The sequence below is a fragment of the Xenopus tropicalis genome, chromosome 2, assembly GCF_000004195.4.
Source record: "Xenopus tropicalis strain Nigerian chromosome 2, UCB_Xtro_10.0, whole genome shotgun sequence".
Taxonomy (NCBI): Eukaryota; Metazoa; Chordata; class Amphibia; order Anura; family Pipidae; genus Xenopus; species Xenopus tropicalis.
Genome location: NC_030678.2, coordinates 94,694,005 through 94,721,785, shown reverse-complemented (window position 1 = coordinate 94,721,785; position 27,781 = coordinate 94,694,005). Strand labels below are relative to the sequence as shown.

The following is a 27,781-nucleotide window of genomic DNA, read 5'->3' as shown; positions in this document are numbered from 1 at the left end:
ATCAGAATGTAGCGGCATATAAAACCTCTGCCATTCAAGGTAAACATGATGGCTGAAAATGTATAGATTTATTAGATATTATAGATTTATTTATACTGATTTACAATCAGGATGCCTAGTGATTAGCACTGTTTTTTGCTTCGTTGTGGTCCTGAGTTAAACTATAACAACTATTCACAATGAGTTCTCGCTCATGTATCTCCCAGTGGCTGGGTTTTGCATCGGACTAGTGTGTAAAAGGCCCGCAGGCTGCTACCCCAGGGGCCCCCGCCTGCCCAGTCACTTGCAAATTCAACACCAGCCCCTTTCCTCCCTGCATGCATACCTTATAATTCGCCAGGATTGGGGGAGCAACAGCAGCAGTCAGCCACAATTACTATGGGTGGGGATTGGGCCGTGGGGCCCACAAGGGCCAGGACCCACTGGGTTTTTTTCCCAGTGTCCTGCCAGCCCAGTCAAACCCTGGGTGGGTTCCTCCTGATACAATGGTTTTCTCCCACATTCCAGGACATTTACCCTCTTGTGTATGTTGTAAGCTCCATTGGGGCAAAGACTGATGTCAATGATAAACACTAAGCATTACATAACATGTGGGTACAAATGAAAATAATACAACTAAACTTTACACTTTTTTAAAAAATGCTTTTTAAAAATTGCCCTGTAGGTGTCACTAAAATACTGCAACATGCTGCAATTGTATAGGAAATGTTACAGTGGATGCAGTGGTGTTATTTGCACCCCCCAGGCCCCTGTGAGAAAATCATTTTTGGGCCCTCTGCTGGCCACTCCTTCACAATGTGCATACATAATAGTAAATCTATTACTGCAGACGTGTCCCCTTTCCCCAACGATCTGCACCCCTATAATTATGCCACTACACAAACTTTTTACCTCTAATAAGTTCTGGCTAACCATGACTGTTTGTGTGGACCCTTAAATCATTTAGTAAAAACACCATATACCCCTAAATTATAAATCTAAAAAGCAAATTACCTTGCCACTGGCATGTGTGAGGGTACAAAGCAGCAGTAACTGCAAATCCTTAAGACCTTAACTGCAATAGATTTCTATGGTCAGCGGGCTAATGACTGATCAGTGGGATGTTGGTACTTGTGTGGACAAATACAACTTAATACCATTATAATTGGGCTACATGGGGCCAGACTGCAATAGATGTATCTCAGCTAGTCAGTATCTAGGGCAGTATGTGGAGGCTAATGGAATCCAATTTAAAAGGTCTGTACCCTGGAGTTTTAACGCATTTCAGTCTGCCTTGTGTATGTACCTGTGGGATGAGACATTGTATCTTTGTATGTATATCCGTCTTTATAAAGCACTACATATGTATGCAGCGCTGTACAGTAGAATAGATTAAGGCATATGCAGTTGACAGTCTGTTCCATATATAGATTGGGCACCTAGATAATCTGCATATGCTCGAGGCCCTGATTTCCATACTTTGGAGAAAAGCACAGCTAAGGTATGAACAAAATCCTTGTTTTTATGAAGTATACATTTCCATTCATGTTTGTACTTCTTTTATCTTGACTGAAAATGTATTCCAACTGTGTTTTTCTTTTTCTTGCAGCCATTGGAACCAGAAAGAGTGAATGGGTCACATGTGGTGCAGACGTTCAAGAGCATGCTCCTTAGTGCTCATGCAGAGATCACTCATGCCACAGATCTAGCTCCACTCTGCACCTTGTGTCTAATAAAATGCATGATGTGCGAGATGGGGGACAGGTAGGCAGTCGGAGTGGGGACACCTAGGTGCTTCCAACCCCCCCCCCTTCCCCCTGTCTCTGTGCTCTGGAATGGTTTTTGTGACAATATTTTTGCAGTTATTTAGACCCACCCATTCTCAGTGCACAGAGTTTTGATAGTGTGGGCACAAGAAGATATTAAAGGGAACATTGGCATCAGAGTCAGTTTCTATATAAAGGGCACTCCAGCATATTAAAAAAAAAAATCAAAAATTCAAACATTTGATTTTCAATAAATGGGCCCCCCTTTATGTGATGTGCTTCTGTGTTTCAAAGTGCTTCAGATAACCATTTAAAGAGTTTTTTTTTTCCTAAATCCTGATAGAGTCAATGTGCTTAGACTTAATTACCAATACCAAAATGACTAATATTTTTTCCAACAAGCTTATTATGCAACATTTTATTCATATGTATTTTTACATTAATCAATCATTTTTATTAAAAAAAAATTCCAGACGGCAAGGATAGGGCTGCGTTACACCCACCTACAGGTGCTCTCTGCACCTTACCACCAAATACCAGTGTGTGGTGCAGAGAACAGAAAGGCCCTGAACACTCACTGAATAAGCACTAAGGTGAGCAATCTGGCCCCCCTTAGAGCTCTAACACTTGCATCCAGGGGCTTTGTAAGTGAAGCCCCCTAATTCCCTGTTGCAGAAACCTCATGAATCACTAAATTAGAATGCTCCACTGCCAAATAGCACAGTGAATGTGACGTCTTAAATAAGCCACTAAGGTTTGGCTGATGTTAGTAGATATACCAGTTTCTCAATTTTAAGTTCCTTTATAGTAAAAAAAAAAAAACATTCTGTTTACAATGTGCAGTGTTTTAATTACACTATTGATTGTAAAAACTGATTTTCTAGACCCACAGTACCTGTGAGACCCACAGTATCTAAATCACTAGCTATTACATTCTACAAAATATTTTTTTCTATATAGCTCTATTTATCTTTGGTAGTGTCATAGACATAATTCTTCAAACTAAGAAGTTAAAGTTTCAAACAAATGACCCTATCCCCAGCAAATGATTATCTACCCTGTGGAAGTATTTGGTATATGCAATACTACAATTTAAAGTGACTTATTGAGGTCAAATTGAGTTTGAAATGAAGCCAAGTTATGTCTCCAAGCTTATTGTTTTCTTAAAAGTATGCATATTCAAATAGCTGATTTCAAAAAGTCTGTACATATGTCTTCAAACCCATTACATTAAAAACCGCCTTAAAAAAGTCATGACAAGAAATGTACCAAAAACACTAAGCTTAAAATGATTTTTAAATATATCAGGTCACTTTTCAGCATATCTGAATGGCCTGTCCTACAACAATATACACTCCATATACCAGTGTTGTGTCAGGAGCGACCCAGTTACAGCTGATGTTAGTATTAATCAAGTCTCTCATAAGCAGAAGGTCAAGTGGCTGAAATGCTATTTATTCATACAGCAGGTACAGCTACATATGGACCAGGCCATATTTGTTAAATATGACAGACATTTCAATTAAAATAACCCAGGTATGAAAAAAACTCTTTCTTACATGTATCCAACTGATACAACACAAGCATACATATCTGTGTTAAAGGAAAAACTAGTCTGGCATGTTTAACACTGATTTCAATATCTCTTTACAACATTTAAAGAATGCAGCTATAGCAAAGGAGTTTCTCCCACAGGGGAGTTATGAATGCTGCTGTGCTGACTGGTTCATTTCATATCTCAAGCAGTGCAAGACAGATCACCAGTAAGCACAAGAAAGCTGTCAGACATTGGAGGGGGACAGACGGAAGGACTTCTCATTCTCCCCAGGCATGTATCTCCATGCAAGACTACTTCTACTCATTGTTACATCGGCCATTACTGGTGCAGGTAAATGATTCGAAAAACCATGTTTAAATATTTCTTAAAAGACAAGAGATTTTAAACTTTGTTTACACTGGCCAAATTAAAGAATATTAGCCAAATCTATTTTTGGGGGGCTTGATTTTACAAATGCACCTTAAAGCTAAGGAAGGGGAGTGGGAAGTGAATGAAGATCCTCATAAACTTTGGGGAGTAACTGAAGCTCCTCTTAAACTTTGGGGTACCTGCGCAACATGCATGATTTCAGATGCCTCACATGGGGCCCGTGCCAACATAAAATGACAGCAAAGTCTATTTTCTGACAGCGTTAAATGAAGCATTATGGTATATGAAAACAATACCATTTAAATTATACTGGTTTTATTTAACATCATACTTTGGACCAATCCAAAAAAATCAGTGTGGGCAGCAGACAAGGACTTCATAGTGGATCTCTAAACATGGATTCCATACTACTTCATGTTTCAGATAGTTCCCCTTTAATAGAATTTTATCCTATTAAGTACGTTATCTGCCCTAAATATCGTATTTTAAACCTCCTGTTTCTAATGCTTACTTTTTATTTACAACAATTTTTTTACTAGTGATAAAATGTGAAATAGCTCAAACTATTGAATTTTTTTTAGAGATTTGATTTTTTTTGATAATTTTTTTTTATCCGTTATTTACAGAATAATAGGCACATAGGTTAATGTGTATTAAACATCGTCAATACAGCATAATTATTATTCTATGTGTGGTTCTATTTATTAGAAAAGCACCTTAAGATTTTTTGTGGGGCAGGAATGTAATAATTTAATGAGTTTTTCATTCTGTACTTACATGCCGAGAGCAGTGGCATACATGGAAATAAGTGACGCTTCAAGCTCACCCAGTTCCACTAAAATAAGGGTCCCACTTGTTTGCAGTTATGCCTACTTCCCAAAGCAGAAAGTAATAAAGTTATAATATTCTGAAGACTACTATACATTAAAATATAGCTCTATTTCATTTTTTTTCCAGATATCCCTTATTATGTTCCCCAGATCACAACAAAGCCAATTCTTGGAAAACTGACATCTTCAAGTTTTGTTCTGGAGCAGCCACAGTGCATCTTCCAGCAGTACAAAACAAGTCTGGTCTGGTTGGTTGTTGCTCTAAACAGAGGTTTGCACAAATATTAAATTACAGTAAAGAGTAAATAGCAGTTACATACTTTACATCATGTTGCTAATGGCAAATTTAATTTATGTAGAAGTAGGAATGCTCCAAATCCACTTTTTCAGATTTGGCCAAACCACCAAATCCTTCGTAAAGGCTTTGTCCAAATACTGAACCGAATCCGAATCCGAATCCTAATTAGCGTATGTTAATTAGGTTTTGGAAGGGTTAAACGTTGAAACATTTTCAACTTCCGTGTTTACATGACAAAATGTCACGTGATGTATGCAAATGTGCACAAGAATTTAATACTAAAATGCCTACTAAAATTCTACTAATCGAGGGACTTAACTTCTGTTAATGCTTTTCAGTCATTCCACAGCTCAGTTATACACAGTTGAGTAATCCAGCCAACATTTCATCATTCGAAACAAATGGATTTTATCACACTCTCCCTGTATTTGGAGGTGACTACCCATGTGCTGATACATCTGGACAACTTAGTGCAATGATATATGTGGGCTCTGATGTAAACTGCAGTAACCCTTTATTCTGCAATGGCCCTGTGCCCTCTCGTGGAACCTACCGGTAAGTAAGCAGTTGATTTAAAAAAGTGCAGAATGGCTAGATTTACCCAAATGTGAAAAATTCCTCAGCTGTGAATAATTCCTGCTCCTGTTTTTAAGCAATGGTTTAAGCATCATCTGAATTTTCATAATAGCTGTGGTTCCCCTTTATTTGGTGTTACTAAATGTAAGCCTTTTGTGACCAAAGTTCACTTGTCACCTCTGGTGACAGGCAGTCACTCGTAAATTACAAGCTCCTAGACAGAGCCTGTTGAGCACTTCAATGGCAGAGAATATGTTATGTAGCCCTTAAGCCTTAGGAATGGAAATTCAACACAAGTTAACTGAAAACTGCTTATAGCCTGTCCTTATATTTTGAAATAATGGTCATTACAGTGCAGCAGGTAGAGTTTGGGAAAAAGAAATGATTGTAGACTAGACAGCATTTTTGTGCAGTCATTTTAAAACACTGGCCTGTTCTTATTTTTGTGAGCCATATTACCTTATTCGATACGTCCGAAGACAATAACCAGGAATACATATTTATTAAGCAGGCTCGCTGGATGCAATTTTTCAACACAAAACTGACAAAAATTCATTCCCCATACTGCAGTCTCATTACAATATTTTAATTGGTTGCTTTTTGGTCAGATCATATGTTATTTCAGCAGTGGACCCAATTGTACTCCAGTGAGGCTATTCAACTTTTCAACTGCATTGTGAAAATATAATAATAAATAATGCATAATACAGTAATACATAAAGCCTAGTCACTGGATGAGAGGTTAAAATCTGGTCCCCTATATGTGGAGGCATAGATTAATTAAACCTTTACATATATAAATGAAAGCAAATAATCTGAGGGAGAGTCATAAATCTAAGAGGTTATTTAATACTGACATTTTAAACCAATGTTATCTCTATACAGTACACAGCTTACAGAAAAAGAAGGTAAAGGGTAAGAGCTACTCTAGAAACTAGGATTCAGATAAATCAGTTGATTAATCTCTGTATGTTACTTCATTGCAGAATACAGCTAAACAACCAGGCTAATCACTGAAAGCTTAGGTTTTAAGTTAGTTTATCCCAGCTTTGGAAAGAAATGTTAGTCTAAAATTATAAATTCTAAAGCTGTGTACTTAATTCTCTAATAGTTAGCTGTGCTAAATGAAGCATTTAACAGATTGTTGAAACATCCATATTTCATCTTCTAATTCTAGAGTAAGATTTGTTGTGCTGAATGGGACAGTAATGGAGACAGGAACGCGTTGGTCAGAAGTAATTACAATGCACATAGGTAAAAGAATGTTGTTAAAAAAATTTAAAATCAGACACAAAAGGCCTGTTTAAAAAAGTATTCAGAGTTAGAATGAGGTGTCAGGGACATAATACTTAGTCCATCCTAGTTTCCATTCTCCTTTTTTCTCTTGTTCTCTTAACCTTTGCCCTTTTTCTTTATCTCCCTATTTTGTTTCTCCTTTGCATCATTTCTTTTAGCATGCCATATTCTTTGGTATGACTGACTTTTTTATACTGTGGTTTTATACTGTTGTTCCAATGCCAGCACCCTATGTTGATATAGGCCATGGTTAAAGCAAATTATAGGGGTAATGTAATAAAAGGCACTAGTTACTTGCCCAGGAGCAGTAACACGTAGTGCCTTTATTTTAAATATGGGGGTAAATATCTTCCAGAGAGGCTTTGTGCCAATGTTCACTTGACCATGGGGAAGGGATAACTGTATATTAATTTTTCTGTATATAAAAATAAGTGCTGGGTTCTCAGACTATGGTTTCTAATTATATGCTTTTTCATCTAGCAATCAACTCATCTACGATTAAAACAGAGCCAAAAAGGCCTAGTTCCGGAATGATTGTCATTATCACTATACTTGCGAGTCTTCTGTTTATTTTATTGGTCTGCCTCATTGCCGCTGTTTCACTTGGAAGGTAATCAAGGATATATTACATTTTGTGTCAACAATTTTATCAGTCATGTTTGTCATCTAGATTCAGAGGTGTAGACTACTCTAGGAAATGTTTCACTCGACGATAGGAATAAGTGATTGAGTTAAATTGAACAGGGGTAGTGAAAGTTTGTTTTATGTATAAAAAACAATTGACTAGTGCCAATAGTGTGATCTGCTTCACATATTAGAAAGTTTTCTCTGTGTTTTCCCCCACTCTGTGGAGCTATAAATCCTGTCCAATATATATGTAAAGGCATCACCAGTGTCAGTGTTAGAAGGGTAATGACTTCACAGTCATAGTTAGGATACTGGACTAAAATAAATTAGAGTAAAAAAGAGTAGGGGGTGAAAGAGGTAAATGGATTTTAATAATTAAGTAGTTGAGTAGGCAGATGGAGATAGAAGTATGAGCTAAGGGTAGGAAAGAAGGAAATGAACTGGTGCCAAAGGTACAGCGTAAAAATGAGCAATATAAGGTGTGGTTGTTTGTGCAGAGCCATCTTGCAAAATCACTATTAGTGAAAATAGTGCATATAGTAGCATCTGGTGAAACCTAATACAAGCCCTGATGCACAAACACTTTTGGCAACTTTATTGCTAAGACAAAATAACTTCACCAAAGACATTTTAGATGTGAGTACTGGCTTGGTACCTTTGTCTTTGGAAAGTTGTGGGGATTTCGATGAGAATTTCTTCCAAGTAGAGATGATATCATAGTAATTTAAAAGGAAATTTACATACAGCTAATAAAGATGCATAAAGCTGGGACACAAACATTTGTATCATCAAGACAACTTGCGTGTTGCATGGATGCCATTACTAAAGCAGGGTTTGATCCTTCATTTTACCCCTTGTGACTATTAACTGTTCTTATGCTTGAAGTATCACTTGCATGAACAATTGCATGACGATGATGAAGTAATGTCTCCAACGTTCGGCTCTCAGGCCCGAGAGCCCCATACAGGGCCAACTCAGTCCGTCAGCAGCTTTTATTGGCCCATGTATGGCTACCTTTAGGATTAAGACGATCCAACTTTGTTTGCCATTGGTAGATTGGCATCAACATTTCATTGTCATGACTTTTTCAAGGGAAAATTAATGATGCCATTATATGCATTTTTTGGCTAATAAATTACAGCAAAACCCTGGGAGAATCAGCACAGTTGTACTTTAATTTTTAATTCCAATTTGGAGTTTTTGAACTGTTGGTTAAGTTAAGAAATGAGATAATTGGAGCGCTGACTTCTAGTGCTCATTAACTTATAATGCAGTAACAACCACTGAAACCACCAGCACTTACTATCTTCCTATTTCTATATGTAAAGTTATCTACCCACTTATATTGTAAGCTCTAAAGGGCAGGTTCCCCTTCCCTCATGTCTTAACTCTTAGCATTCTTGAATAGAACTGTATTTTGTATTTATTTGTATTTTATTATTATGCTGACCTATTATTTTAGTGTATTGTAGTACTGTACAGCTATGCATGCGCAAGTAGCGCTATATAAAAATCCAAACATATATCATCACTAGCTGCAATAATTTAGCAAACCAAAATACAGGACATCCAATGTATAACCTTATAAATAGAGTAGTCTCTACTGATGTTGAACGCAATGCATGTAGCAAACTATTTTGTGAATAGAGGGTGTAGTTGTGTGTTATATGCTTTAGTTTTGCTTGCTCCATCTGAAATTCCATCTCCATCTTACTGAATGATTGTGTCTCTGTTACTCACTTGTTTTCCTTCATATTTTATTATATATAATAACATATTAATTTGGTATTTTTTCTTTTCCTTTGCAGTAAGGATGTGTGGTGGTTCAAGAATATAAAATTTAAAGAAAAGAAAGAGCCAGCTGTGTCGGTCGATAAAGATTCATTTTACAGAACTCATCCTATGTATTCTGTACATAATCGCAAGCCATACATTACTATGACAAAGGATGTTGAAGAATACACAGTAACATAGTAAGAAAAAAAGGACAGATTAAAATGAGCCTTCCAGTTCTTTTACCCAGAACTGATAATATATTTACAGTATTTTTCATGTTATAATTCTAGTGTGTCAAAGCAAACTTCCCAGGTGCATCAATGTATAGAAGAAAATGTAATTTTTTTTTTTAATAATGTAAACATACAATATTTATAAACTTTGTTAAATGATTGTTACATTTATTATAATAAAAATAATAATAATAATAATACATTTATTGTTTTTGATATAGCATTTAGCTAGTCCTAACTTCAAATTACATGCATTTCATGTTCTTTATTTCATGTTCATTACATGCATTTCATGTTCATTTAAACCCAAGAAGTATTTTTAAAAAAAACCTTTCTGCATACAGCCATGCATTATAACTGCTGTGGGGCACGAGGTGTAACTGCTTACCTCACCTCCCTCACCCATGGTGCTCAGTAGCAACAGCGGCATGCAATATTCCTGCCAGGTGGTGCATTGCAGAATGGGGCGGGGTGTTCTGCCTCTGCAATCACTTAATATCATCTTACCAAACTGAATTGAAAGCAAAGCACTATCCCAAATACCATCTAACAGGACTGACATTTGAACATCAAAAATGGCACCTTAAAAAAGTAAAGCATGATCACATTTGAAAAACACACTTTTCTCGAGAAACAGTCCTCGAGAAAAGCAAATTTGTAAACTACAGCTGTTTTAAAGTTTTAGATACCCTCTATTGCACAAAGATCTGAACTTCAGAAAAGAAATATTTTTAACAAATCTAAAATGGTAGCAAATGTGTAATATTCCATTTTACTTTGGGGGAAAAAACCCGCTTCCCTAACACTCCCACCCAAGCCACTTGCACTGTGTGAGTTCTTCTTCATTAACTTGGAGCTATTTCGTAGTTTTTTTTGTTGACCTTATTCCATGGGCAGATTTGTCTAGTGCAAAATACGACACAGTACTTGCAGAAGGCTATGACACAATCACAATGGTGACTGCACAAATGTCCCATTGAGGTATATATAGCATAGTACTGTTTGCTTGGTTGTTTTGTATATTTCTTCATTTAAAAAGACTGCCCTCTAAATCTATTCTGTGAGAACTTAGTAAAGGAGGAGGCTTGCAGGAACCTGCTTGACCAGTAACTGACGTACATAAAAAATAAAATCACGCGAATACCAATGTTCTCTGGTATTTGTCCAACCTACAGCATTAGGGAGGGTGTTTATTACAAAGTTACTCATCTAATAAGAATGCCAAGGTCACCTATCGGACATACAAGGAAATGCTTCTGACACAAGGGTTTGTGGGAATAGCATTATATGTTTAATGTTTACATAGTAGGCATGTATTATTCTATTGAAATATATCTGTCAAGATGGTAAATACAGAGCATTGCTCTTTATGTTTTTGTGTCTGTCCTACTAAATACAACATTGATTAACATACAATTGCTTAAAGGGGTAGTTCACCTTCAGCTTTTAGTATGTTTTAGATGCCCTATACATAGCAACTTTTCAATTGGTCTGCCTCATTCTAGCTTTCAAATAAGGGTCACTTACAATTTTATTGTTTATCTTTCTGTTTAGTCCCTCTCCTATTTATCTTACAGTTGTTTAATCCCCTACCTGCTTGCTAGGGTAAATTGCAAACCAAATCAATGCAGGAATTCCAGATTGGAGAGCTGCTGATAAAAAAAAAAACCAAAAAACAAAATAATTCAACCCACATGAATTGTCTTAGAATATCACTGTATATATCTTGCTAAAAAGTAATTTAAAGGTGAACTACCTCTTTAACAATGTTTAAAATGCCTTTATCCCACAAAAATGCAAGTCCACTCATTGTTACCCACCATCAGCCTCCAGTATATTCTCTCTATTGGCAGAGTTTCTCAACAGAGTTGGGGGCTGCCACCTTTGGTCACATCTGTTTTTAGGCTTGTTGGCAGTCACTGTCAAACAGAAGCAGGGGCCAGAGAGCCTTAAACTGGATCAAAGATGGTAACCTCCAACCACGATGCTCAACCTCTAGGGAAAAAGTCTTAGGAACCTCTGGGGTATTCAAAGGGCCAGAAGTGCAGATGGGAGAGGAAGGGGCTCTATTTGGGAGGGCTAAGAGTTATCATGGCATGAGGTGTTTAGTTCTCTTGGAAGTAATTCTTTTGTACAGGCTATTAGACAACTATGTTAAACAAGTAAAAGCTTTATCACAAAAAACAGACAATAAAAACAAGATTTTTGCAAAAGACATCGTTATGCATACATTTTGTGTCAGTTCTTCTCTATATATGGACAAAAAATAAGATCAAAATAGCTGCAAACATTCAAACATTGCCCCGTCAGAGAATTATTGAATATTATATTTGCATCTCGGTGATGTCAGACCACCACCCATGACCACCTGCTAAACTACACTCCTTATAAGGGCATTACTTCAAAAAAGGGGACTGTGGGAGATAATGAGGACAGTTGTTGCCAGCCGCCTGCAATAAAAAGTTTGGCAAGCAGAAAGCTGAACTAGTAGTGGTATAACAGAAGCAGACCCCGCAGTTGCAGAGAGGCCTAGAGGACAGAGGTGCCTGGACTGCTGCTCTGTAGTTGTATAAATTCCCCCTTCCCCAGACACCTCTTAAAAGCGAGCTTTGCGAAATGGCAGGGAGCAGGGAACGCAAAAGGGTTGGGTGGGTAGTATGGAGAAGTTGCTGTGCACCCCTGGCCCCTCTGAAGATTTTTTTGCCTGGCATGATAGTTATGCTGCTGTAAACCAGTAACACCATTAGGAGTTTAGGAAACAAACAGGACAATATCATCTCTTAATACTTGCATTAGATAAACGCAATAAAAATATGGCATAACAATCCATTAACAAGAATATCCAGAAGTCAGGTGCAGGATGTTTGTGTAACCACTGTAACATGCCTTCTGCCTGTACATGTAATTTTTTGGTGAAATTAGCTATGGAACCCTAATCATGCCCAGGATGGTACACAGACGGATGAGAAGGAAGGACCAACGGCTATAAAATATATGCACTAGCAAAGAAGACACTGCAATGTTTTTACTGTTAAATTGTTAATTTGGTTTTATTTACCTATTGTACAATAAACAAATGTCATTGGATTGTAAAATACTGCAAACTATGTACATTCAAACTCAATAAAAGAATTGTTAAAAAAAAAAGAAATTAGCTATGGAAGGCAGGTAAGCAGAGGATCTGGAGCATAGAGGCAGGAACACCACGTCTTTTGGCAAAAACACCTGTTTATTTTGGACAAACTCTTCCCAACGTAAATGTCACAGGAACACAGTTTATCAACAGTTTTAGCAAACTAATTTGAAATTTTCCCCTCTTTGGGACTGGCACCTTCAAGTGTCACTTTCACAATCTAGAACCTTTTTCAGGGTTTCTCACAATCCCCAGTTTCACACATCCATGATTACTCTCACACTCATGAACACTTGGGCTTCTCACTTAGCCCTGCTGACTTTCCCCTCCTGGGATACCTGCTCACCAGCCTCTGGAAGCCCTGATGCTCTGGCTCTCATACACTTGGTCACAGCTCCCTCTGCTTCTTGCAGTGGCAGGCAGCACCCCCAGCCCGTCTGGGAGTTCCTCACACAGGTAGGTAGCCCTCCTCCTTGGTGCCCCTTTCTGGGAGACCCTCTGAGCGACCCCTAGATGTGGAAGCACACCCCTTTTCACCTCTCCATGCAGCTCCTCTGTCAACTGCCTCTTAATTACCTGGCTAAGAAGAATTATTAACCCTATCTGCCTAGAAATCCCCCTTTTGATTTATTAAAGGTCATATTTTTTCCATGATTCATATTTTTTTCCTCTAAAAACATTCATTTTCAGCTATTTATTATGTGTCAAAACAACAAAAAACAGAAATATAAAAATACGCCATGTAAAAGCTGTCAAAGTCAGGTGAAAGTCAATGGGAATGGTCCTATGCAATTTTTTGCAGTGCTTCTTCTAAGTATTTTTTTTTTATTTTTTGGGGGAGCTATCTCTGCTATTTAAGTGATGTAAAGTCACAATTTGAGGTATTCTGGTTTTTTTTTAATGCATTTTGGCATTTTGGTTTTTATTAAATAAGGAACATTCATGTTTTTTTAATTTGTAGGTTTAGTCACTGTAGAAAAAACACAAACCCAAATTTCGATGTGGGACAACTAGTTTTAGCTGAATAATGTAAATTTGAAATAATTTAAATCTGGAAACATTAGTTATTTTCACTTTAAATGTGTCATACGCAAGAGAAGACTGATTGGTGCACTGAAAATGTGTATTTTTTATTATTGTTTACAGTGGCTAGTTAAAATACATGCTAATTAAGACTGTGATTTATGATTCAGTCATTAGGTATGTGTGAACGCCATGTCCAAAAACCAGCAAGTTTACATTTTTAAGATGCTATGAAGATTTAGCCAACTTTGTCACATATAGTAAGCTTTAAGCCCCCTGACGCACAAGGAAAAATTTGTGCAACTTCAGAAAGCCAAAGCGACACATACGCTTTACCACAGGTGTTTCACATTATTGCCTGTGAGAAAGCATTTGGAAGAGAATAGTCCCCCACGCTATAGATTAATCGCAGGGCAACTAATCTCCTCGTGTTTCAGTGGTCTGAAACTCTACAATAAACCTCTGGGTCAGGTTCAACTGCATAATGGAAATTTCATCTTTAAGAATAATTCTAAGCCTTCTACTTCTAACTCTTTGCAGCTTCCAAATGGGGGCCACTGAACCCTGCAGCCAAAAAACTATTGCACTGTAAGGCTTCACTTTTATTGTTATTTTTTCATAGTCCATATGCTTGTACTGAATTTTCAAACAAAGAATAAACTGTATTAGGTTTGTATGAACAGTGATAAAAGTTAAAAAAAAAATAAAATAGGAAATTGGACTTTTTTCATGAAAACTTGGCAACTGCTTTGAAAAGATTACTTCTTTGCAAACATTTGCAAAAATAAACATGCACATCACATCATCATAGTTGTTTGAGACAATTCCTACTAAAATGCAAGGCATGAAAACAGTGCTGTTGCACACTGCCACTTACTATATACTGCAGAGCCAGTATCTACTGCCTCTGCTTACTGCCATTCATTGTATATAACACCTTGTGGTGCCTCCACCCACTATCTCTGCCATTACAACTTGAATGTGGTGCCACATTCACATGGTTTTCAACATAAAAAGTACTTTGGGTGGCAGAACCTTTCACTATATAATGTGCTTGAGGTGATAGTACCTCTCACTCTATAATATGCTTAAGGTGCTCGTGCATGTGGCAATTGCTGAGTATGTTTTTATATTTTTCTGGATTTTGACAAAAAAAAAGCAGGGCTGAAAAGTCAAATGGCTTCTATAAACCCTGTTGTTACCACTGGCAAGTCTTACAAGTTTCCCAAAAACTTCTGTTCTCTAAACAATGTTAAGACAATGTAAAGAATGCAGTTCTATAGATTATATGACACATTCTCTCCCTTGGGCTACAAGCCAACACTGCCCTTCCTTAGCATACACTTTAGTTCTCTGCCAAAATGTATTTATTCAGATGAAAATGAAAGACAGTGAGAAGCCCTGATAGGAAATCCATAATACTGTCCACAGAGAAACTTTAAGAAATATCTGCGGTGATGGATCAACACATTAAACTGGGTCTTCTCATAGCTACATCTGTAGTTGCTTTTGCAGGTAAATTATTTCTAAAATATTTTACTTTGCTTTAGTAGGTTTTAAGTGGTTCAGTTTGCTAGAATAAGGAATTATCACAACGCTGACTATTTAGTCACTAGTACAACAGTGTATACATATATATATATTTTTAAGAAGCTGTATATCATTTGTAATTGGGTAGAATAGTGGGCAAGTTTTACTTTTTTTAATTTAAATAATAATGTACAAAAGTATGGAAATAAGTTTATGTATAGAGATTAGCAAAGAAATGCTCATTTAAGATAAATGTAAACACACTGCATAAAACTAGTCAAATAATGAATTAAAAAATTCTAATATTTATAGTTTCTAAAGTTTCATTTAGAATGGAGGGTATGTAATCCCTGGGCAGTTATAATGCGATAGTAACTAATAACTGAGGACTTACACAAGGTAATTTCAAAGAGACAAGTTGCAAAGATACAGTTTTCTTTTTCATAGGTAGAATGCCTATGGTAGGTAGGAAGAAGGACTGTAAGTGTTTTGAATTGATCTCTAACGTAACTTATGGGATACATTTGTAGCTGAACCTTTTTAGTTGTAACTTTATTGATTAATTTAAAAAGGCAGCACAGTTTGAAAACTCTCACTAATTATAGTGCCAAGTTCTAGATTTTGATCCACACAGCAGCATTATTGTATCCCCCTTGCAGTGCCTGTGGTATGCAGAAGCTGAGCCAGTGCATTACAAGCTTAATATTGGGAATTAGATAGTGTTGTTGATTCTTTCTACTTCTGTTTGCTGTCAGTGTTACCACACCAAACCCATAATTCCATTAAATAAACATTAACGGCTACTTTTTATGAGTTTATTAAAGGAAAACTATACCCCCAGAATGAATACTTAATCAACAGATAGTTTATATTATGTTTAGTGACCTATTAAAGAATCTTGCCAAACTGGAATATATATACTGTATATTAGTAAATATTGCCCTTTCCCTTGAGCCACTATTTTGTTATGGGCTGTGTGCTCCCTCAAAGCCTCCATTCTGAATAAAACTTCAGGGATCATAGGATTCACAGTGCACACAAACAAGCCACACACATACATGCTAGGCTACATGAGCCAAATAATGTCTTTTGCTTCCACACTTCTTCTTGTTACAGTTTGAGCTACATTATTTCTGGTCATGTGATCTTTGAGGGAGCACACAGCCTGTCACAAAATGGTGGATCAAGGGAAAAAATGTAAAAGGGCAATATTTATTGTATGATCCCAGGAGATGGACCTTATTTTTAAAATGGCAATTTCTATTTAAAATTACCTAACAGCATATGGTACTAAAAAAGCACATTTTTATGAAAATGGTTTATATAGATGAAGCAGGGTTTTACATATGAGCTGGTTTATGTAATATATATTTAATAGAGACCGACATTGTTTGGGGGTATAGATTTCTTTTAAGCTTCTGTCATTGTGCCAAAACAATATACTCTAAAAAGTTAAAGCAGAAAAAAGAAAATTGTTTGGTGTAGCTGTATTAATATTGTCCTACTTCTGTGTTTTACAGTTATCATTGAGAGAAATATAATACAGAGAGGTAATGAATCATGAATCAGACTATGCTGATTAGGGCACACATGCACTGTCACCGAGAAAAGGGTAATAGTAAGCAACACCTTTAGGAGGGTATGTAGGGAGAGATCAGGCAACGTAAACAGGTACAAATTGTACAGCAGTTGGCGGCCTATATCAGCAATATAGTACAGTCTCCCCAAAGTAGGTGTGTATTTTTGAATTCCTGTGTTGGTGGCAAGTTTTGGTTGAATAAAAACAAGATATACAGGTATGGGACCTATTATCCAGAATGCTCGGGACCTGTGGTTTTCCGGATAAGGGACTTTTCCATAATTTGGATCTCCATAACTTAAGTCTGCTAAAAATCATTTAAATATTGAATAAACGCAATAGGCTTGTTTTGCCTCCAATAGGGATTAATTATATCTTAGTTGGGATCAAGTACAAGGTACTGTTTTATTATTACAGAGAAAAAGGAAATCGTTTAAAATCATCTAAAAATTAGAATTATTTGCTTATAATGGTGTCTATGGGACATGGCCTTTCCGTAATTCAGAACTTTCTTGATAACGGGTTTCTGGATAAGGGATCCCATACCTGTACTACTAAACTAAGCCTCCTGTAAGCTGAGATTCTGCATAGATGCTACAAATAGCTTATTACAGCTTTATGTTGTTTGTGCTGCTACCCAAGCCATTTGACTGTGGCTTGCAGGTAAGAAAGGTTGGGGCCCTTGTTTTAACCTGTACCTTCAACAAGCCAAAGTTTTTACAACTATGCTAAGCTTGAAATTACACACATGCCCTAAACTCCAGTCTGTAGATGGAATAAATTGTGTTTTGATATGTCATCTTTAGCTCATCGGAAAATATTCCCATCTTGCTTTGACAACAATGGACAACGTGCTTCACATAGGCCCAATGAAAACCCTACCACTGATCAAAAAGTATCAATCAGCCCTGAACTGCAGTGTGTATGGATTTACCACTTACTTATATAAATCATATATCAAGTTTTTTGAGTCATTAAATATTACTAACTTAAAAGCACACATGATGGGCCTCCTTCAGCCTACATTGGACTCACTGAGCCTATGTCTGTGGCATATATGTGTTCTGCACTTGGCACTGGATTCAAAATCCAGTAATATGTGCAAAGTGCAGTGCTGGCAGACAAAGGCTGTAAGGCAGGGCTTCTTTGCACCCTGCATCTGCCAGTGCTCCCTAACCTGCACATTTGAATGACACATAAGTAAGGGGGAGGGGGGATGCCTACATACCTCCCACGAGTAAAGTGCTGCTGAATGCAGGAATATATAAAGTAAAGGTTTTCTGCTTCAACAAGCTGTGGTGGTGAGGATGGGTGCAAAGTGCCAAAAACAGGGAGGCTTAAGCCTGTTTTTTTTACTTCCTACCCATTCTTACAGTTTCTAAATGATTCCAGATCACTCCAAAAACAACTATTTGTACTGTGAAGTCATATTCCTCAAATATTTGTAGGCCATGTATCTCAAAGAGTAATTTTTAAAGCAATGTTAAGTTAATATAACAAGCAATGCTTGAAAAAGAGTAAGATATTTAGTAGAGTAAAAAAAATCACAAATGTCTGCCGAAAACCATGAAAAAATTAGCTTAAAATGGAAACCAATTTGCTAGTAGTAATTTGTCTAGGGAATAGTTATACCTGTAAATTGTCTCTTGCCTTTTATGACTGTGAACTTATACACATGTAGTCACCATCGGTGGCAATGGCATTACCTCCTATATGCAAAATGTCACCACTGATACAAAGCGTAGCAAGTTTTGGCAAAAACGACAACTGCGACTTCAGCCTAATTTAAATTACATCCTTGTGATATACTGTATTTGACAATGGAAACAGATCTGTCCCATCACGCCCAAAAAAATAGTATTTTTTCAAAAGGCAAAACATTTTTCAAATATATGTTTTATGCTTACTTTTATTTTGGTGTTTTTGCAGATGTTGGCAGCTACGTTCCAAAGATCACAACATCGATTCTAGGGAATTTAACATTCTCAACTTTTGTCTTAGAGCAACCACAGTGTATCTTCAGCTCTAACTATCCTACACAAGATGTCTGGTTGGTTGTTGCTCTTGATACTGGTACGTAGAACAGACATTCTTAGGGGCTGATTTACTAATCCACTAATTCAAATCCGAATGGGAAAAATTCGGATTGGAAACAAACATTTTGCGACTTTTTCGTATTTTTTGTGATTTTTTCGTCGCCGTTACGACTTTATCATAAATTGTTGCGACTTTTTCATAGCTGTTACGACTTGCGCGAAAAGTCGCGACTTTTTCGTAGCCGTTACGATTAGTTCGTACATTGTCGCGACTTTTTCGTATTGAGCGCTCATAACCGGCGGGCAAAACTTTCAGACTTTGCATGATTTTGGAAGCCTCCCATAGGACTCAATGGCACTCTGCAGCTCCAACCTGGCCCAAGAAAAGTCACAATACTGAAGCTTGAATGAATCCGAAACTTTCGTACTCGGCGCGAAAGCTCGTGACAATTCGCGCAAGTCGTAACGCTACGAAAAAGTCGCGACATTTTGTGAAACAGTTGTAATGGCTACGAAAAAGTCGCGACAATTTACGAAAAAATCGCAAAATACCGATCATTACGAAAAAAACGCATTTGGACCGTTCGTGGATTAGTAAATGAGCCCCTTAGTGTGCTGGGAAATGTATATTTATTCTATGAAGTACAGATCCAATGACTCTCTCTTAAATTTAACAGGCCTATTTATTGCTATTTAATGCACTTTCATTATCTGCAATTGTTTGCTTTTTGATTTTTGCATAATTGGGTTTTAAAAAAAATAAAAATGCCTGCTAGTTTTAAGGTGAGCTTTTTATTTTTTCCAAATGGAAAAAAATCCCGGAAATTTCAAAAAGTTAGTGAAATACAGAACTCTTATGGTAATAAGTTTCCCCCTTCATGGAGTTATAGATTTTAAGTTTTAGTTTGTAAGACATTTTTCATGGCAGCAGGTTATTTTGATAATTATTGATCCATCAAGCCTCTGTATTTGTTTATTTATTTTTTTGCAGTTGAGCCCTTTTTAACTGATACAAATCTGAGTACCCCAGTGACTTATTCTTCATTTACAACTAATAAATTCTACCATACTCTCCGCGTCCGTGGAGCTGACTATCCGTGTTTCAATGAATCTGCGATGTCCTTAGCGTTGCTTCAAGTGGGAGCTGATGAAAAATGCAATGAATCATTCTGCAATGGTCCTTTAACTTCTCCAGGACCTTACCGGTAAGGGAAGTAAAGGATAGATTTAATTTATCTGTTTAGTTGATCTCTTGCATGAACTGTTATTCGACTAGAGAAGGAATATTAATACTATAAATTTGGAAAACAGAGGTCAAAAACGTGAACTAGACCACGAAAATAAGCATATTAGCAGGAAAATATTGGACAATCTGCCTCCTAAGGCAACAGAACCCCAATCTCGCAGAATCTGGTACCTCATTTATTTCTTACTCCAGCACGCCTCTTCTCCATCCTGGTCTGAGGTGTGTCTGGTTTTAAAACAACACATTTTTAAAATATTAAAAATATGGACCAAGGTCACACCTACATAAATACTGCCCCTTGTAAGCACTGTGTTCGTGGGATCCTTTACACCACAGGCACTGATGACAGGGCTAGCTGCAAAGTGGGATAAACATGGCGGCTTGTGTCTGTTTTTTGCACTTTGAACCCTTTCCTCCCACCACTAAATGAGACCTTATATACCTTATAATTAGTACATTTCTAAACTACACAGAGAAATAATGCACGTAACTTCTTTCACTGGAGTCACAATAAAAAGGAAATGGTATTACAACACATTTTTGGAGTTTCCAGTACATGGTCCCTAAATTTTAAGAAACTTTGCTTTGCTCATTTTGTATGTTAACCTTATTAAATCCATTGTTGGAAAGGCATTGCTAATCCAACTCATAAGAACTGCATGGCATAGAATAAGAAGGTACATAGTCTAGTTATAGCTGCTGTGGTGGGAATCATGTCATCTAGTACTCAAAACAAGCAAACTATTGGGTCTTTGACTTGCAGCACACCTATTTTGTTATACTTCAAAGACATCTGACCAAAATTGGAATATAAGAGGACAGGACCATATCATGTGCATAAAAATTGTATACCTAATTGGTAGAGTACAAAATAAGTGTGAAAATGAGGTGAGACACCCTATTGTGTGAAATGTGCTCAAACCAGAATTGCTATTCCAACAATAAAGATGCAGAAGGAAAATAGCATAGAACCAAACAGAGAGCAAGGCTACAGTATAGATCCAGAAGTGAAGCAGAAAAACTAGAACAGGACAAATATCAGAAAAGGTACGAATGCATCAAGGTAAAAGTTAGAAAAACAAAGATACAAATGAAAGCCTCCTCAAACAAGTTTGTAAGTAATGTGGGTTAAGAAACTCCAGATTTGGTCACTGTTAGGGTCTAGGGAAGATACAAAAGTAAGCAACACAAATCCAAAATTGTAAAGTCTTTGGGATACCAGCCTACAAACCAACACTTTAGAGTTTGGTTTGGACTGATGCAATGACCATATGCACAGTTTTGCCCAAGTTTTACCTTTTGTCTGCTCAACTGTAATGCAAGTATATATATATATATATATGATACGTACAAATATACATTTTTACGATTTCTCATTATCAGTAGATACCTGTAAATTAATATTGCTATTCTGTGTATAAAATACATCAGACATTTTCTTTAATATTTACAGGGTGAGATTTGTTGTGTTGAACAACACTGGTATGGTGGCCAAAACCAACAGGTCGGATTTAATAAGACTGCCAATAGGTAAAGTAAATTCTCAGAAGGCATACAGTTTTGTAAAAGCATACATAGTTTTGTAGAAGTGAAGACATGGTGCATCTATGATTGTGGCTTTAAAGGAACAATTACATATCCACATTGAACTTTGTCTCTTTGCAAAGCAAGTTAACTATGTTACTATAAAGTTGGGGGAAAGTGAGCAAGAGATCATTTATACCTATGCCCTTTTACAAACACAGGCAAAATAAAAAACAATTTGCAATGTCTCATCAACAAATAGCTTCCTTCCCCAACCCTGGAATACCAGCATAATTGTAGGCATCACAATTAGGCACAGAATACTACACATATTTGGTGCAACGTGCGCCTGCAATGTGAAAAGTGGCACATGGATGGGCTTTAAACATGAACTTGCATGTGCTATAATTTAATTTGAGTTTACTGGCACAAAATTAGCATGTGCAAGCACAGTACAAAAAAGTATTCCTGTCTTTACTCCCTGTTCAGTGCCAACTGAAACAAACCATCAGCACATGGCACAAGGGGATGTGCACATGGCATTTTATCCTATTTTAGTGCTGTGTGAAGAAAAGTAAATAAGACTGCATGCCTTTTTAGCTATACATCCAACTAGAGTGTGATAACAAAATATTTTATTAGCCAACACCAATGGCAAAGTATTTCACATTAATTTGCAATTCATTTCAACATTTTTTTTTCTTTAGGAATAAATTACACAACGATTGACACGTGGCCTCTGAGTCGTAGTGGGAGTATGATTGTAATTACCACCATACTTTCCATTCTTCTTGCCGTTTTGCTGGCCTGTCTCTTAGCTGCTCTCTGTTCTGAAAGGTAATCAATTGCCTATTAAATAAAATCACAGAATTTAGTTTATTTTTTAGAAACATCAGTATAACCCTTTTTAATGGAACTTTTGTTGCAAATTTTATTCAACAGCATTTGGGAAAGATGTTTGTGCTGGCTTATGTCAGCACTAGTTCTAACTTTTTCTAGAGAGAATATATTTTAATTTTACAGTAAAATCTCTTGTTAGAATTCTCCAATCCTACCGCCCTCTATAAATATTACCTGGCCAACTAAGACCAATAGACCTACACAGTGTAATACAAATAAGCTAGTAAATTATTTGGGAAAAACACATTGGCCCATGTAAGCATTCACTGATCAAAAGGGCTCTTTGATTCCCCCCCTCCTCCACTCTTCCAAATGTTTATTCAGACAGGATCTTTGTTTAACCCTTAAGGGCTCTGGCACACGGGGAGATTAGTCGCCCGCGACAAAAACCCGAAATCGCGCCGCCGCGTGTGCCATCCCACGGGCGACTTACATTTTCGCCGGTGGGATGGCAGGTGATGGCAACTCGGGGAGATTAGTCGCCCGCGAACAGGGAGATTTGTCGCGTGCAACTAATCTCCCTGTGTGCCAGAGCCCTAAAGGAGAAGAAAAGTTACAATCACTGGGGGGTGCTAAATTGTTAGGCATCCCCCCAGTGATTGTAAACGCTTACCTGAAGCTGGTGCTCCTGTTAGGAGAAAACTGCACCAACTGGGGTGTATGGGATGAAGTGATCCTCTTCTTTCTACAGTCTTCACACATGCCCAGTGGAGTGAAAAGCCAAACTTTAACAAAAAACACAGCTTTTCACTCACCTGCTCATGTGCGAGCCCCAGGATCTTGTCAAAAGGAGAAGGAGGAGGATCATGCACCTACATTAAACCCGGGCCGGTGCAGTGTCCTACTAAAAGAAGCACCAGCCCAGGGTATCAGGTAAGCGATTACAATCACTGGGGGTGCCTAACATTTGGCACCCCCCAGTGATTTAGCCTTTCCTTCTACTTTAATGTATGTGGCTATTTCAGCTTACTGCTAAGTGAAACTGGTGTATGTACCAATGTGTGACTGGCAAGACACCCAAAATTCATCCACTTATCAAGATTTCAAAAGGATTCCCCTGTTTTTAAACACTCTATGGCCAATATAAAAGTATATATTGTGGTTTGTTAACATATAATGGGTTATTTATAAACACAGCAACAAATGCCGTGGCACAAAAATGAATGTAAATTGATGTATTGATTAAGGGTAAGTGCATCCAAGCACGCTACATGCACTCAAGGGTCTTCTAATAATCAGCAAAATTTATAAAAATATAAAATGATACAAAGAATGTATACCTAAAAAATGTTATAAAATATATTTTGCATACAGCATCGGGGGATATTTAATATTTATCTACAGTATGATGAAAATATAGACATGCACATGGTATACTTATTATGTTTTCATTTTGCCAGAATCAGTAGCATCACTGTGTTCCCTGTGCATTTCGTACTTTTGTTCCCTCATATTTTACTATAGTAAGAGTGTTTGCTGGAGTGCGCAGTTTGAAGCTAACAGATTTATGGAATCAGAGGAGCCTGGTTATTACACATCCAGTTCTATTTATCGATTGCACAATTCATACGCTCAATGGGACAAACACATACAACCTCAGAAAGAAAATGCAAGGTATATTTCCTGTTTTTCTCTACTTTACAAGCACATAAGCAATGATAAATGTGTAACTGTGCAGCTATGTGATGGATCTCAAGATTTAGGAACTGGGGCATTGGAACATGAAAATGTTCGGCAGTGCTGGTTTTCCTTGGTACATACTGGTGATTGTTGAAGGAAATCAGAGAGATCAAACAGACAATTGTGACATTTGCCCTAAAATATATGTCTAGGTGGTCTGCTTCTTGCTTTTCTGTTAGCGACAACTGTGAGATCTATTTAAAAAAATCTACTCGTCAGCCATGTGAATTGCATCTGTATCTAGCTATGTGACTAACCAAAAATTGCTGTAATCCAAAATCCAACTTTTTGCAGCTTTAAAATGGGGGTCACTGACCCCGGCAGCCAGAATAAAACTATTGTTGTCTCTCAGTCATACCATTGCCTAGTTGCTAGGGTAATTTGGAGTATAAGTATAACAACCCCTTTAAGTATTCATTGTGTCCCTTACACCATAGCATTTGTTTATTTACCATACAAATATAACGTCTTCAGCATACTGGCTTACTATTACTGTTCTACTTACTGTGGCAAAACCAGAAGTGAGAGTATTAGCAGAACAATAGTGCTGCACACTGGTCTTCACAGAACACTGCACCTAAATATTATTAGAAAGGTGTCAAATACTGTCTGTATTAAGGCAGGAAAAATAGACTATACGCTAAATATATTTTAATACAATGTATATGTTTACATAAATAATTATCCAAAATCTTCAAGCCCTTAATGGATGCATTCTCCATAGAGCAGAACTGAATATGTTGGTGTTTTGCCTTGATCTGCAGGGATATCTGTTTTAACATACAATGTACAGCTGAACTGCATACTGAATGGTTTCATGTAATGGCACAATGTACCTGTAGATAGTACTAGATGGACAGTAAATGGGACAACAAGGACTGAAAAAATTGGGGCTGTGGAGTCGGTACATAAATCCTTCTTTGACTCCGACTCAATATACTAATGTATTTTACATGTTGATTTAAAGAACACAACATACAAGGCATTTCATCACTGCCAAAGCCTAGCAATTTTAAAGCAAGATTAAGATTGTGTCTGCTTTGGCTACGAAGCTGACCTAGTACCCTATTGGCCATCCAATTACACTGTCACTCCCAACAGGATACTATTCAAGTTTGAGTCTAAATTTATAACTATGCCAATGGGGCACATTTATCAAAATGTGAGTTTAGCGCTTAATAGATAAAAACTCAATACATTCCTATGTGATTTTAAGAAGTGTATTTATCAAAAGGTGAGTTCTAACTTTCACCCATTGATAAATACACTTCTAAAAATCCCATAGGAATGAATAGGATGTGGATGAGGTTTTATGTATTAATTTATTAAGCTCTAAGCCCCTATGTTATTAACTAAACTACAATAATTCTGTAAACCCAAAGTTTAAACAAAAGACAAAAAATGAAAACTATAAGGTAATAATAGGTCAGCTGGACTTCACACTAGACAAATGAAAAAAATCACAAACTTCTAAAACCAAATTTGTTTTTTAAACATTATTACAATTTGCATAGGACAGTTCCCACTAACTTACATGACCTCAACAGCTTTTAGATGGTGAAGTTTTGCATTAGTGTTTTCACTAATAAATAAATTGATTAATTACTAATTTTCATTTTTTCAAGTAATTAGTAAAATATGCTTAAAATATGATTCATGAAAATAATAAATGCATTCTTTGTTACATAAATACTTAGTAGACTTGAATATATTTTAGACGAATAACAATTATTTCCTCCACTGTAGGGATTCTGTATTTCGGGAGCAAATCGGAAATAATCAATATTTGGAATCTGAAAATGATTCATGCGGCCCCACAGCGATTTATAATGTGATTCATCCTTATCTTCCAAAAACAAAGCCTATCTAAGCTGAAGAGGAAACCTTCACTGTATCTATATTTTTGTTTATTTAAACCATGATATATATCAATATTTAGGGGCAGATTTATCAAAACACGAGTTTGAATCCAGAATGGGAAAAATTCGGATTGGAAACGAAAATTTCTGAAGATCGCAAATATCGTGAATATGCTTACGAAAAAATCGTATTAGTCACGATAATATCGTATTGGCGATCCGAAAGTCATGAAATTTTCATACCGAATGAGTGTAAACAGAGGCAAAAGCGATCCAATTTTTCACGCTAAAAATGCAAAAAAGTCGCGCAAGTGTCAAAAAAGCACCAAAAAAGTTGTTCAAGGTACGAAAAAGTTGCGGAAAATACGATTGGAACGTTCGGAGCGTTCGTGGATAAGTAAATGTGCCCCTTAGTAATGATGGCTTTTTCTGTTATAGAGATATAACACAGTTCAGATAACTTATAAGTTATACTATTCAAAATAAAATTATGCCATCTGGTTATTTGATATGTGTATTTTCTTTAAGTCAAGTCCAATTACTGTATTTCTTGTATTTCTGAACATGGAACTGACTAAGCAATGAGTTGCAAAGAAAATAACTGAACGAAAAAATAAATCTATTACTTACAGGATTTTAATTACTGTATTGTATAAAGACCAACTGTATGTAAATAAATAGCCTTAAGTTCAGTAATGATAGCATGCTTATGTTCAATCATACTATATACTACCCCATCCCACCACAGGCTTAGGGCATACCCCCCAACTGTCCCGCTTTTCGTGGGACAGTCCGCCTTTTTATGGCTCATCCCGCTGTCCTGGATAGTTCCATGAATGTCCCGCATTGCGGGACATTCATGGAACTATCCAGCACAGCAGGATGCGCTGTTAGGAGCCGGCCGTTCCGACTTCTCGGCGTTGCTCGTTATGCGGCTCCTGACACAGCGCGACAGGCCCTTTTATAAGGTTGCGCACCGTGCGTACGTGTGATGTCATTACGCACGGGGTGCAACCTTATAAAAGGGCCTGGCACCGCCGCATAAGGAGAGAAGTCGTAGACGAAGACAGAGCGCCTATGGGGTACTGTGTATGGGGGGCTACTATGTATAGGGGGCACTGTGTATGGGGGGGCTACTGTGTATAGGGGGCACTGTGTATGGGGGGGTACTGTGTATGGGGGGGCTGCTGTGTATGGGGGGCTGCTGTGTACGGGGGCACTCTTTATGGGGGGTTACTGTGTATGGGGGGGCTACTGTGTATAGGGGGCACTGTTTATGGGGGGCTACTGTGTATGGAGGGACTGTGTATGAGGGAGCTACTGTGTACGGGGGACACCTGTGTATGGGGAAGCAAAACTGCTACATAGTTATAACTCACTTATAACTGATTGCCTTCTCTCTATATTTGTATTTTAATGTTGGAGTTGCTATATTGTTTTCCTTAGGTAGTACAGTATGAGGGTATAGCACATTTGCGTCTGATCCCACCATTTCATCTATATAAAAGGAGTATTTCTTTTTAAAATGGGGTGTGGTAATTGGGGCGTGGCAACAAAAATGGGCGGGGTCAAAATTGCCTCCAAGTCTTTTTGTCCCTCTTTTCATTTTTCAAATGTTGGGAGGTATGCTTAGGGTAGCAAACCAGTAAAAAATGACATTTAAAACAAGCATTACGAAGGTGGGCTTTTACTTCCAGAAGAGATTTGCACCCTAGCCCATCCAGGCTATCCTGCTATATCTACGTTTTCCAGAACACAACACCAATTGAGTTTTCCTCTTTCCTATTAATCGCAACCCTATCCACTGCCAATTTTGTAGGCTAAGCTGTTAAACCCCGAGGTCTGCGGCACTGAATACATTTCGTTCTGATAGTGGAAGATAGCAATTCTAACGATCACGAAGCTCCCGCATCCCTTCGGCTCAAGCTTTTGAAAACTCTATCTTCTACATTTCCCTAATGAA

The 27,781-nt window shown here is 37.3% G+C and overlaps 2 protein-coding genes across 4 annotated transcripts; both read left to right on the top strand.

Annotated features, from left to right (window-relative positions):
* Positions 1-3,431: 3,431 nt before the first annotated feature.
* Positions 3,432-9,508, top strand: LOC100485113 (uroplakin-3b). Its single transcript, XM_002934359.4, has 6 exons — positions 3,432-3,633; positions 4,630-4,773; positions 5,139-5,355; positions 6,554-6,630; positions 7,153-7,282; positions 9,108-9,508. The coding sequence occupies exons 1-6, from the start codon at positions 3,576-3,578 to the stop codon at positions 9,271-9,273; spliced, it is 792 nt and encodes a 263-aa protein (XP_002934405.2). The 5' UTR covers positions 3,432-3,575; the 3' UTR covers positions 9,274-9,508.
* A 5,294-nt stretch (positions 9,509-14,802) lies between these two features.
* LOC100485266 (uroplakin-3b) lies at positions 14,803-26,514 on the top strand. 3 transcript variants are annotated; one of them, XM_031896959.1, is made up of 8 exons: positions 14,804-14,979; positions 16,515-16,544; positions 18,503-18,646; positions 19,601-19,814; positions 21,309-21,385; positions 22,087-22,216; positions 23,744-23,893; positions 25,706-26,514. In XM_031896959.1, exons 1-8 carry the CDS (start codon positions 14,922-14,924, stop codon positions 25,827-25,829), a joined length of 927 nt encoding a protein of 308 aa, XP_031752819.1. In that variant the 5' UTR covers positions 14,804-14,921; the 3' UTR covers positions 25,830-26,514. The 3 variants fall into 3 exon arrangements, with proteins under 3 accessions (XP_031752820.1, XP_031752819.1, XP_002934406.2); XM_002934360.5 differs by lacking the exon at positions 16,515-16,544 and having other exon boundaries at positions 14,807-14,979; XM_031896960.1 differs by lacking the exons at positions 16,515-16,544; positions 18,503-18,646 and having other exon boundaries at positions 14,803-14,979.
* Positions 26,515-27,781: the final 1,267 nt, after the last annotated feature.

Bases quoted from the DNA above. Each gene is read 5' to 3' on its own strand.
- LOC100485266 (XM_031896959.1), top strand. From the start codon at position 14,922: ATGGATCAACACATTAAACTGGGTCTTCTCATAGCTACATCTGTAGTT. The intron at 21,386-22,086 runs GTAAAGTAAATT...TTTTTTCTTTAG, and splicing joins TTTAATAAGACTGCCAATAG to GAATAAATTACACAACGATT. The intron at 22,217-23,743 runs GTAATCAATTGC...ATTTTACTATAG, and splicing joins GCTGCTCTCTGTTCTGAAAG to TAAGAGTGTTTGCTGGAGTG.
- LOC100485113 (XM_002934359.4), top strand. From the start codon at position 3,576: ATGTATCTCCATGCAAGACTACTTCTACTCATTGTTACATCGGCCATT. The intron at 4,774-5,138 runs GTTTGCACAAAT...AATGCTTTTCAG, and splicing joins GGTTGTTGCTCTAAACAGAG to TCATTCCACAGCTCAGTTAT. The intron at 7,283-9,107 runs GTAATCAAGGAT...TTTCCTTTGCAG, and splicing joins GCCGCTGTTTCACTTGGAAG to TAAGGATGTGTGGTGGTTCA.